Here is a 13,019-nt window from a genome sequence, read left to right as displayed (position 1 = left end):
CCCCACTATAGTGTACCATATATTAGTCAGACCCCCCCCCCACAGTACCCACACAATAGCTAGCCCCCTCCACAGTAGTGTTTAACACAGTAGCCATTCCCCCAAATTAGTGTCCCATACAGTAGCCCCCCCCCCCCCCAAGTAGTGCTCATACAGAAGAACACCCATATTATAATCTGTTGCTGTGGCCTGTCAGCAAGCCAGCTCTAGGAAATCTATAGATTACCTTGGCAGGCCAAAAATGATGGCACAGTGGGACAGAGTTTGACATCCCTTCTCTATACCATTGATAGACAAGTTAAACTAAACGGGCCCAAAAATAACCTTGGGGTATACCACTTATAACGGGACAACTCAGAGTAGGAATAATTGACCACCACTCTCTGGGTTCTATCAATAAGCCAGTTTTCAATCCAGTTACAAACTAAACTTTCTGTACCCATATAGGTTAATTAACCCATCAAATGCCCATGAGGGACAGTGCCAAATGCTTTTGCAAAATCCAGATACACTACATCCACAGCCACCCCACCCCCCCCATCCATGATTTTACTCATGTCTTTATGAACATATTGGATTGGTTTGACATCTTCATGTAAAGCCATACTGGTTATCACTTATAATACTATTACCTCCTACATATTCCTGAATATAATCCCTTTCAAGAACATCAAATAGTTTCTCGAACGTTGTACATTAAGCTTACAGGTCTGTAGTTACCTGGGGAAGTCCTAGAGCCCTTATTCAACACTGGCACTACATTTGCCTTGCACCAGAATTTGTTAGAATTAGGTTGTCAAAATGAAAAATAATTAATAAAATAATTTTTCCAATATTAGGTAGCCTCTCCTTTTTTTTTTTTTTTTACAAACAACATGAGAATAAGCATCTAAAGTATTTTAGTACCCTATATGTGATTTATAAGCTGCTATTTGGGTATATGGCAGGGCTCAGACATAAAGGAGGACCATTTTGTATATTTAACACAAATTTAGCTGGAACCATTTTTGGGCATCATGCGCATTTGCAGTGCCCACCTTGTAACTGGTACACTGCCAACCCCCCAAGTAACACCATTTTAGAATCTGCATCTTTCAAATAATTAATCTAGAGGTATAGTAAGCATTGGGGTAGAGTGGGGATTTGTCATTGTTTATGTATATATTTTGATGTAAAAACAGTCGCAATTTTTTGTGCAATTGCGGCATTTACACCATTCATGCCTGTTTTTAGAATAGGTCTGTTGGTACAGATGTTTTCCCATGAATAATTTAACAAATGTAACAAAAAAAAAAAGCACAAGATTGTGCAGAGCTGCTCCAGTCCAGACCACACTTACAAATGACGCAAACTACACCTTAAAATCGCACAAATGTCAAGAACTCGTGTTCTGCAAATTTATGATGGTGTATGTGCCATGTATATAAATTTGTCGCAGGAAAAAGTGTGTTCTAAAGGCAAAATATAAATTTTCCATTCAGAACGATTTTGATAAATTCCCCCCTTGGACCCCATAGGTGTTAGAACAAAGTTTTTAGCATTGGGACATGAAAATTTAAATTTACACTTTTTCTAATAGGATTCAACTTTGGCTTTCACACTCAAGAACGAAGGGCTATAAATACTGCCAAATTTTTAACACCGTTTCTCCTGAGTATGGTATTACCCCATGTGTGACCATACCTGAAGGGAAGGGCACTATTTTTGGTGCAAATTTTGCATAAATCATTTTAGGGAGCCATGTGCATTTGCAGTGCCCCCATTGTATGAATACAGAGGACCTCCCCCTCTCCAGAAGTGACCCCACTATGGAAACTAAACCCCTCAGACACGTTATTTAGGGGGTGTGAAAACATTTAGACCCTGCAGCTGTTTGAGGAAACTTTTTTTTTTTTTTTTTTTTTAACCGCTGGTTTCCACGAAACACAAGCACCCCAAAATTTGTTAGGCAATTTCTCCAAACAGACCAAAGGTACTACAGCGTCCAGCAGTTGTAAACCTTGGAAAGTGTTGTGCCAGCCAGGTGCTTAAAAAAAGTTTTGCGGATTTGCTTCCAGGACCACCCTCAAACTGGACTACTTTTATGTAAAGATGCCCAACCTTTTGTCTAATCCAGTTGAAAGTCATCCACGTGAGGTATGCACATGTTACAATACTGTGAAAAGGCATTTGCACCCTTCGAAAGGCATTTGTCTAAGGCCCTTGTAAGTTTTTGTGCTGGATCTCTATATTTAGAGCGGATAAGATCCCCTCTGCAATTAGGAAAGCTGGATCCAAAGCCGTGTAGCCATGCATTTTACAACTGAATTCATGTCTAAGCCTAAATCTATAAGCTTGTGTCTGGTGACCTCTAGTGGAAGCATTGATCGTTTAGCATGTATGGTCCCTATTGTACTGTTTACATACAGAATTATTAGCTGGCAAGGACTTATAAATATAATGGAAGGAATAAACAAAAGTGTGAAATGTGTTTTTTGAAAACTGAGTTCCCCTTTTTACGATTCACTAAATATTGTTTCCACTTGTTTATAAATAATTGAACTCATGGAGACTTTTTTCGCCTTTATTTTGATGCACAGCTGACTAAATTATTTATTGTTTGAAATTGCATTGTTTTTATGACTTTTGAGCAAATTGTATGCCGAATTCAACAACATGTGCGCTAATCTGTATTAAGATTTGTATTAAGAGCTAAATTCTACTTCATACAAATTAAAACTGGCCATACACATTCAATCATGGACGGTTGGATTCATTTGGCTGTTAGTTATCTCTTCTCTTCTACTGTCAGTACACTAGTGCGAATATTTAAACCGTTTTAGAGCCCCTGGCATTATAATGAATGCTAATGCAACGAAGTCTAGTCTGCAGAATACTGTGCGGCTTGTATAGAATGTTTTGCATCATATGGAATTTATATGACATCAATGTTTTTTACGTGTTTTTCAGAGGATGTTCTTGGCAAAGATGCTGGGGAATGTACTATATGTCTGGAAGACCTACAACAAGGGGACACAATTGCAAGATTACCCTGTTTATGTATATACCACAAGGGGCAAGTATATGTTTTTGGCAGCTGTGTGTCTCTGTTCTGGTGGGTTCTGGTGGTTTCTTCCTTATTTCTCCAAAACGTTTCCTGTAATAAGTGTATATTGGGGATTTGTATAACTTTTGGGCAATACAATAATAACCATTTTTGCTTGACTTCTCCTTTAAAGGGAAACAGGATATTAGTAGTTTATTTTGTATGCTGATGAGGCACTTGTGCCCAGCCATCCCACCCCTTTTAATGAATTTTCATCAGTCCCAATATTCATGAGGAGGGGTAGGATATCTGGGCATCAAATGCCTCATTGGCAGATGAAATAAACTACCAACATCACAAAAACAGCACTGAGGATCAAGGTAAAAAAAATTACCTTCACCCTCAGCGCTCCATGCCCTATAGGAACATAGCAGAAGAGATTTTGAGTTGATAGATGGTGTCTACAGTTCAGGATTCTCATTTATTAGCAGTGGTGATGAGCGAGTAGAAGGGGTTTCCCCATTACACAGAGATTTATCTGACAGATTTTTGAAGCCAAAGCCAAGAATGGATTTAAAAAGAGGAGAAATCTCAGTCTTTCCTTTATGACCTGTTCTCTGTTTATAGTCTGTTCCTGGCTTTGGCTTCACAACTTTGTCAGATAAATAGTAGTATGCCACCAATGTCTGTTGTGAGACACTAGTAGTATGCCACCAATGTCTGTTGTGAGACAACCTCTTTCAATTTCCAGAATTTAAATGTGCAATAGATTCAGGTCCCAAGATCATCTGGTCTGTTTTCAGTGGTCATAAATGCTGAAAACAGCTGAGCAGTTTATTTTATATAGTTTACATAACTCCTGTACAGATTAATGAGTTTTGCATAAACAATATAGCACTGCAAGATATGATTTTTCCATTACTCCAAGTTACAGATCAAGTATAGGCTGCCATACTGTGCTGTGTACACAGTTCCAGTAAATTAAACATCTCAGCTGTTTTCTGTATCCTGACCAGTGCCACTGCAAGCAGGTTCAATAGGGCCAGATGTCTTCATTCTCAAAATTGGTATGGGTCATGAGACTGGCATCAGACATTTGTTATATTCTGGGTATATACAAAAAATCTTTCAGATGGGAATAACCTTTTTAAATATAAAAACCAACCTGCCGATATCTCCCTTTTGTGCACGGGACATTTACTTTCATCCTATGCGCTGTTTCTGTGTATTTAGTAGTTATGTCTACAAACTAATTGGGTGCTTTGGAGTACTGGGGGTGGGACCGCCGCCTCCAGAGCACCTATCCAACCCACCCACGGCCTGTCCGCTCTGCTGATATTTGCTAGGAGGGGCAGGCCGGCCGGAGGCGGATAGGGGCTCCAAATTGTCCAATTAGCCTCTGGATATAACTACATAATACACGAACATGATGATGAAGAAACTTGCCTTAAACCTCAGCGCCCCATGCACAATAAGGATCTCCAATAAGTATCAGCAGGTTAGAGTCATCTAACCTGCTGATAGTTTCCCTTTAAGTAGGATACTTTTATTATAATTAAACAGCAAATGAGAGAACATAGTAATCCTAAACATAATCTCACTGGGGACATTTTCTCGAGTAAAACGGTTATATGTTATCTTGAGTCGTCTTTTAAGCTTTCTTTTTTATTTATTTTCTTTGACAGGTGCATAGATGAATGGTTTGAAGTAAATCGATCTTGTCCTGAGCACCCTTCCGACTAGACAGAGGTTATCCTGTATGATAGGTAAATAACTTGCATTTTATGATCAGACTCTGTTTAGCTGTAACTAAATACATGTCTAGCACTTTATAGTTCTGTTTTAGCCATTGGATAAAATAGGCAGTGTGATACATTCAGTATTATGAATCAAAGGCTTTACTATCCCTGGAAAAGACATCTTTCGATCGGACCTGAAGAACTCTTAAGTTAGATTCAGGACCCAACTCCCGAGTTTTTTAAAAAAAACAACATCATGCTGTACGGCCAGTAACTGGGAAATCAGGCTTTGCATGTTACTTGGCTGGGTATACCTTTCCCCTACAGTAGTATATATTGTGTCCCCAACTCCACTTCCCTTTGTCAGATCAGCCGCCCAACCTAACTTGCAGGACCTTTTTTTCTTTGCCAGTAGGAACTGCAAGGACTCCCATACTTTGTGGTGATAGTGTAAAGCCTGCTCAAAAGTCACGATCAGCTGATGATCAGGCGTTTGCCTGGTCCTCAGCTGATCAGCGTCACTTTTACATGGGTCGATTATCGGCCATAGGAGAATTTCTTTTTTTTTTTTTTCCTTTTTATTTCATCTACAAAATTCATATAACAAATCACAAAACAATTTACAATGTTTCCATTTTTCCAATGATACCCCCCTCCTCCCCCCTGGACAGAGCTGGGGGGGGGGGGGGGGGGACACACACTCCTTAAATAATTATGTACCTTTCCCTATTCATAGCTTTTATAAAGTTCACATAGCTTCTTCCACTCATTAATATTTGGGGCCTTCTCAGACATCCACTTTTTTACAATTTGCAGTCTTGCAATAAAAAGCCATTTACTCAATCGAGCCTTTATTTTCCTATTGCATATAAGACTAGAATCCTCCCCTAAAATTATAATTTTTGGGTCTGGAGGGATACTGATATTTAAGGAGGAATGGATTTCCCTTACTACACTCTCCCAGTAACTCTGCAGTTCAGGGCAAGACCATAGCATATGCAGCCATCCCGCTGTCTCTCTATCACATCTCTACCACATACAATTAGGCGACTTTCTCTTCCTTATCTTATGCAAAAAGACAGGGGTATAATAAATTCTATTAACCAAATTAAATTGTATTATTCTATGATTTATTATTTTGTGACACCTTTTTAATATTTTTTAACATCCATTGATCGTCTGAAATTTCCCCAACTCTTCCTCCCATTTTCTACGACTCTTTACCTGCATACCTTCATATTTCATCTCTCTCAGACTTCTATATATTCTTGATAAACCCTTTCTTTTTTCCTCTGTTAATAACAATTTTACTGTAGCTGGGGTCTCCTGTACCATAAATATCTCTTTATTTGTAGTTGTAATATATGCATGGTACAGGCTACAGTATTCTAACCAACCATTGTCTGATACCGTTTTTTCCTCCAACACTTGCCAAGTTTTTATCTCTCCATTCACAAATAAATCACTTATTTGGTTTATACCCGCTTTACTATGTTCCACTAAAATTTTTAACTTATTAAACTCGTCCAAATTTATATTATACCAAATTGGCGAAAAACTCACCTTCTTTTTATCTTCAAAACTTCTTTAACTTCCTCCCAGATCCGAGACAGTAAATATACCAATGGCAACAATCTCCACTTTTTATTTTTTAGTTGGCCTGATTCTAAGAGCTTCCAAATGTTCTCATACCTTCCTTCAGAACCTGCCAATAAATATGAGTGCCAATCCCCTTTATCCGCTTCCCGTATAGTATTAAGTTGTACTGCCAAAAAATATAGTTTCATATCTGGAAGGGCAAGACCTCGTTTTTCATGGGGGAGACAAAAATTCTCAATCCTGATCCTCACCCTTTTCCTGCCCCAAATTAATCTATTTATCATATAGGAGCATTTCTAACAACTCCCCTGGATGATAATCTGCCTGTGTAAACGTCCCTTAACATACATGGGTAATAGAGATGAGCGAACCTCGAGCATGCTCGAGTCCATCCGAACCCGAACGTTCGGTATTCGATTAGCTTGGATAAAGCTCTAAGGTTGTCTGGAAAACATGGATACAGCCAATGACTATATCCATGTTTTCCACATAGCCTTAGGGCTTTATCCAACTTCAGCAGCCACCGCTAATCAAATGCCGAAAGTTCGGGTCCGGATGGACTCGAGCATGCTCGAGGTTCACTCATCTCTAGTGGTTAATTATCTGGCTCAACAATGAATTTTTTATAAGGAGAAAAAATTATAAAAATTGTGATCTAATTGGTAGGTGCTTTGTGAGTGGAATACATTATACTAAATTGTGATAAACAGAATTTTGTTAAATGCAAATCACCTTATTAGCTAAAGCTAAAGAGCACTCATAGCCAAGGCCTCACATCCTGGTCATATGTGGTACTGCAGTAATTCCCATCTCCTTCTTCATTTTCCTATTTAAACAGAATTATTTAGTGGACATAAATTCACTGTGTTTATGCTAACCAAGTTTATTGTCTTTCTTTCCAGTAGCTTTATTTCCCTGCCTGCAAGTGAAGAATTACCTAAGGAACAGGCTTCCATCTGCTGTGACTATCCTGAGAAGGGGCATTATAGGCCTCCCTGCCTTAGACCTTATGTTATTGGGAATCTAGCTTCAGTAAAGATAAGAGACAATAGATTTCCTCAGAGATCAGTGTGCCAAACGTTCACTATGTAAGGATGCACACAGGGATTTTTTAAAATGCTGCACATACTGTTTAGGAAGAAGAAAACACACTTGTGCCCCACCATTCCTAAAATGAACAATATGAAATGTAGGCCAAAGTTAACTCTTGTCCCTGCGTTCATTTTTTTTTTTCTTTTTACTGACCTACACAGCCGGGAGCCAGTAAGCTGATTTTTATTTTCTTTTTCCTCTGAAAGAGCTTCAACTACAGGACTACTACTTGGACTGGGCCGGGATAAGAACCTCAAATATTCTTTAATATTTTTTTTTTCTTTTTAGATGCCAAAATCAAAACATTTTATGGTTTTACGGTACAGACCCATTTTTGTACTTTGACAAGACAAAATGTAAAATTGTACAAGTGTTTTATTTTTCTTTTTTTTCGCTCTAGTACTATAGGACTTCCCATATCCACCATTTGTGTGTCTATTCTGTGTCTACATATGCGGACTTTCGCTGTATGCCTCCAGAAGGTGATTACCATACTTAAGCATATCTTCTTACCAATTAACCCTTTCATCTCCGAGCCACAACCTGCATCTAAGTAGTATTTTTTTTGTTTGTTTGTAAAACATTTTGAAATCAGGCAGGGAACATAAGCCATCCAAGTGCCATTAAACATAAAGCAGTTGGTATGTTTACATCGGTTGGTAAAATGCTTTTAGCATAATACACGAGTCGAGGTCTAACATAATTTTGACTAAATAACCTATTGCTATAGTGATTGTGAAAACCTATGTAGAGATCAGATGAACAAGGCAACCAGACACCAGCACGTGATTGAAAATTATATTCCCTAAAGGTGCCCATGCACATTCAATAAATGACTAAACCATTGTTTAGCCGACAGTTATCTCTCCTGGCCTCCAAGTTCATGGCTAAGTGTTTGTGTGTTCTCGATGGGGAGGGGTTAGTCATTGCTAGATATCTCTAGCACTGGCTTATCCCTTCAAAAACAAAAGGTTGAGGCTGCAAAAATTCACCACACCAAACCCTCAACTCCACCATCATCATCAGTTGGGAGGCCCCAGTGACAGATTCAGCAGACTTTCGTATAAAGTGTATGGGCACCTTAATAAGCAGGAAGAAGTGTGTTACCTTACTGGCTGCCTTTAAATGAAACTCCTGTTCGTACGCCCCCTAATAAGGTGCATGGATGTTATGGAGGGGAATCCACCACTCAGGACCCTTTTCAGTTGACCATAGCAAAGAGGTCAAGAATGCAAAAGACACCTTCCTAGAATATAGCAACCATATTGATGTTTTTTTTATATACAAGAGAATACTTTTAGGTTTTCTTACATGTTTAGTTGCAAACACTCCTGAAGTGGAATAATACACTGCACTTGAATCCTTTATATCAATATAAGGACACAACATTCTGAAGCCATAACATTCAGATATGACGTGTTATGTATCAATACAGCCGACTTGCATGTTTTAAACTGAAGTAATCACATTAGTTGTGCAGGAGCTCAGCCAGTTTATGGAAACTGTCCATTGTATATGTGTATAGTAGTCAATGTACAGTTGTAGATACAGAAGATTAGTGCTACAGCTGCCATAATATGTCCTTGACTCAGGTTTAGGGTTACATACTGCCACATTGATTTTTCTATTTTTAAGTCACTAGTCAATGTTTTAGAACATATGTTTGTATTATAGCCTGTTCTGGGGAAGAAGCCATATTTGTTAAAGAAACAACCTACAGAAATGTGAGGGTGTGCAAAAAATTTTTGTGCAGTCAAACAATTTGGTCTTATTGAATTAGAGGGCCAGCAGGAGAAAAGTACAGTCTTTCTGTGTAGTTTCTACTGATGCTTAGATCATTGTACTGGTGATTTCACACATGGCGTTTTTCTAGAAAAAAAAAAAAACACCATAAAGAACACACTGTGTGTTTTCATGTGTCTGAAAATACTTTGTTGCCAGAGGAATAGAAAACGTTATACCTACAATAATTTTATGGTTTTTCTAACTTTAGGATCCATTTTTAGATCAGTGGTATTTTTTTTAATGCACCTCACTGTAGCATAGCTATATTTTTTTCACCTGGTTTGTTGCATTTTCCCTGCCATAGACATCCATAGGATTTTTCAAAGAAAAAAAAAATGCATGTTTAAATGTGTTTATTTTTGTTTTTCTCTCATTCTTTAATAGAAATCCTTAAAGAAACACTCTAACGATAAATGTTTTTTACCCTCCTAACATAAGGCTGTTGAAGGTAAATGGCTGCTCCGCCACACACTTACTGGGGATGTTGTTCCTCCTATACGGAACGACTTCCTGTCCCAGTGTGACTAGATGATTGACATTAAGAAAGTGATTTCTTGTCCATCTGCGAGCCCCAGTGTAAGTCTAATATGAGACTGGTCCACACAGCAATCACTGTGTGAACTGGAACTGGGTGGGGTGGGGAAGGATAGAACAGCCCTTGAGCCTCACCAGCCTTATGCTGGAGTGCTTCTTTGAATCACATTTTTTCACATAATAAAACCATAAAAAAATAAAGAAAAAAAATCACAACTTGAAAAACTAAAAAAGGCATGTATTAATACACACTTTTGTGTTATGTTCCCACACCGTCTTTTTTTTTTTGTGATTAATGCCTTTTAAAAAGACCATCAATTTGAAACCAAATATTGACCTTTATTTTACAATGGCACCCATTATTTTACAAATGGCCAACATGAGATGGAGTGTGAACATCATACTTGGGGGGGTAAATGTCACAAAAGGCATGATAAGGCTACGTTCACACACCGTCAAAATGACCAAATAATGTCTGTTTAAAAAAAAAAAAAAAAAACACCGGCGGTTGTTTTAAAATAACGTCTATTTAACGTCTTTATAAACCATGATATAGGCTTATGTCATGGCACCGTCAGAGGCATTCCAAGAGGGGGGTCACTGCGGCTATTTGCAAGCTTGATAAAGTCATCACCTGGGGGTCTAGTGGCAGAATCGTCCACCCTGAGATATGATTACAGAAGGGTGATCCCTGCTTCTGCCACTATTACGTTGATTCCAACTCTGCACTCGATTACTATGGGCTCAGCAGCCCATAGTAATCAAGCACTGATCTCATCTAGACATATGTACTGCATTGTTCTCTGAGAGATCAGTGCAGTTATCATAGTGCCCCAGGGGGACTTCAAGTTACAGTTAAAAATAAACAAAATGTTTTTCATAAATAAAAAATCCCATCCAATAATCATTTAAATCACCCCCCCCCCCTTTCCCATTTCATAAATAAACAAACTTATTTGGTATCGCCGCATGCGGCATTGCCCAAACTATTAAACTATAACATTCCTGATCTTGCATCATAAACGCCAAAGGTACAAAATTGCTGATTTTCGGTCACCTTACATCTAGAAAAATTTTAATAAAAATTGATCAAAAAGTGTGTAAGCATATGTGCAAGCAAGGTACCTCACGCAGCCCCATAGACCAAAAAATAAAAGTGTTATAATAATGGTTATATAGTAATTTTAAATACATTTTGTATTTTAAAAAGGTTCTAATATTTTAAAAAGGAGTCAAATAAAATAAGTTCTAAGATAAAATACATTTTATCCGGTTTGGCAGCATATTGTATGAAAAAATTATGTGGTCTGCGCTCATGTGGGTATGTAGGTGAAAAAGCGTTATGGCCTTTTAAACGCGATGAAAGTGCAAAAATGAAAATTGGCCTGGTCATCAAGGGTTAATGATGTCCATCCAATAAAAACAGCCATCATTTTGATGGTGTGTGAACATAAAAAACATTAAGCTGCATTTTTGGGGCTTTTTTTTCCCCAAGCCAAAAAATGCCACAAAAATGTAAAGGAGGGCCTATAGCATACAATCATTTACATGTCAGAAAACAAACTGAAGTCTCTAGTGGAAGAAAACTGTTTCAAACTTGGCCATCATTGAGACTGCCCTAACTGAACGCACCATAGAACCCAACAGAAACACTGTAATTTACTTCTTGTTTAAATAAGATTAAATCTAGCTGCTTTACATTTTAAGAGGTACCGTCTAATTGTAAAATGCCAACTATGTGAAGTGAAAAGGATAATTTATACTGTGATCATCTAATCTCTTAACATACTATGGTTTGTATGCTACTGTATGGCTAAGACGTTCTTGGCAAAGTACAGCGCTTTCTTTTTATTACTTATGAAGTGCAGGTATGCAGTTAAACTCAGGGATGAAAGGGTTAATGCACTTGTGTCATATGTGTTAAAAGTTCTATATAAATTCAGTACACCATAATATTGCAGCTATGCAATTTTTTTTAGAATAAAAGTTCAGTTTTTTAAAGTGGTAAATTAATTTTAATTTACGGGTAATTATTGGCCATTATGGTACATAAAATATGCTGTAATTAACGTGTTGTAACCTTGTTATTATTGTATGAGATTATTTTTCATGCTACTTTCAAAGTAAAGGAAATCCTGTGCTGGATCTTCTTAAGCAGTCTCAATCAAAGAGGTTTTTCAGTGTCGCTCAATGTTAGTAATGCTTTATATTTCAGAAATTGAAGCTCCTGGTTTGATAGCTTGGCCAGACTGTCACTGAATTGTCACAGTTCTTCTTTATGTGTACATTCACCAACTAAATAAGAGATATTTTATTCACACACAAAAAAACACATCAGATCAAAAATAAACTTACTAATTGTCCAAATATGGTTACTAAAAAAAAAAAAAACTGCTGACAGTGTGTTGACTTGTAATCCATACTTCAGCAGTGTTCACTGGTATTGAGATATTATCCATGGTTACAAAATTATCCCTTGGGCAGTTGTAGATGTGTATTAGGTTTTATCAACAAGAAACAGGCTGTATGATGGCACATAGGGTCCCTCAGGAGTGTGAAATACAGTACCATATGGGACTTTGTGCTATCGTACAACGATACATCAGATTGTTGAGGGTGAAAAGAACTCTGCACACATGACTATACAGTATAGAAAAAGTATAGAAAAGTAAAAATTTCACACAAAAAAATCTAGAGTTTCAGAGTAAGGACAGGAAATGATGGTGTACCAACAGCTAAACCCAGTAGTGGTAGTATGATGTTTAAGGGGTTGCTATTGTACTTATTGCTATTGCTTATTATTAAAATCCATATATTTTTTTTAATGTTAATGAGTCTTAATGTAAATCTAGTGACTGAAGTGCTGAACAGAAAGGTGTTTTACTTACATCATTCTGTTTAACTGTTCTTCTGATATGCAAGAGAATGGGCTTTGTGCCACAACACTCTCTCCACCCCCCAGCTGCTGATCAACACTTTTCTGCCTTTGCCTATACTGCATATATATATTGTGTAGACAGTGGACAGAGGAAGCTGATGCTCATGAAACTCTTAAACCAAGTTACTCTTAAAACAAGGTACCACTGTGTGTGTGTGTATATATATATATATATATGTATATGTATGTATGTTCACAGTGCGGATGAGACCGGCCGTTCCGTGACCCCGGACGGTACTTCAGTTGTGTGAACTGACATGGTTTCCTATGGCCACAATTCATTGAATTGCGGCCTCAGAAAACTGAT

The 13,019-nt window shown here is 37.8% G+C and overlaps 1 protein-coding gene across 2 annotated transcripts in view; it reads left to right on the top strand.

The window, feature by feature from the left end:
- Window positions 1-12,605, top strand: part of ZNRF2 (zinc and ring finger 2) — a 116,956-nt gene extending 104,351 nt beyond the window's left edge. The window contains exons 3-5 of one of the 2 annotated variants that reach the window (XM_069958313.1): window positions 2,950-3,055; window positions 4,711-4,791; window positions 7,269-12,605. In XM_069958313.1, the coding sequence (XP_069814414.1) occupies window positions 2,950-3,055; window positions 4,711-4,768 (164 nt within the window). In that variant the 3' untranslated portion in view covers window positions 4,769-4,791; window positions 7,269-12,605. Of the gene's footprint in view, window positions 1-2,949; window positions 3,056-4,710; window positions 4,792-7,265 lie in introns of both variants that reach the window. The other variant, XM_069958312.1, reaches the window with a different exon arrangement.
- The last annotated feature ends 414 nt before the right edge of the window (window positions 12,606-13,019 follow it).

Source organism: Dendropsophus ebraccatus, chromosome 2 (genome assembly GCF_027789765.1).
Source record: "Dendropsophus ebraccatus isolate aDenEbr1 chromosome 2, aDenEbr1.pat, whole genome shotgun sequence".
In the NCBI taxonomy this organism is placed as follows: Eukaryota; Metazoa; Chordata; class Amphibia; order Anura; family Hylidae; genus Dendropsophus; species Dendropsophus ebraccatus.
The sequence above is the reverse complement of the archived record's forward strand: the minus strand, read 5'-3'. Positions and strand labels throughout refer to the sequence as shown.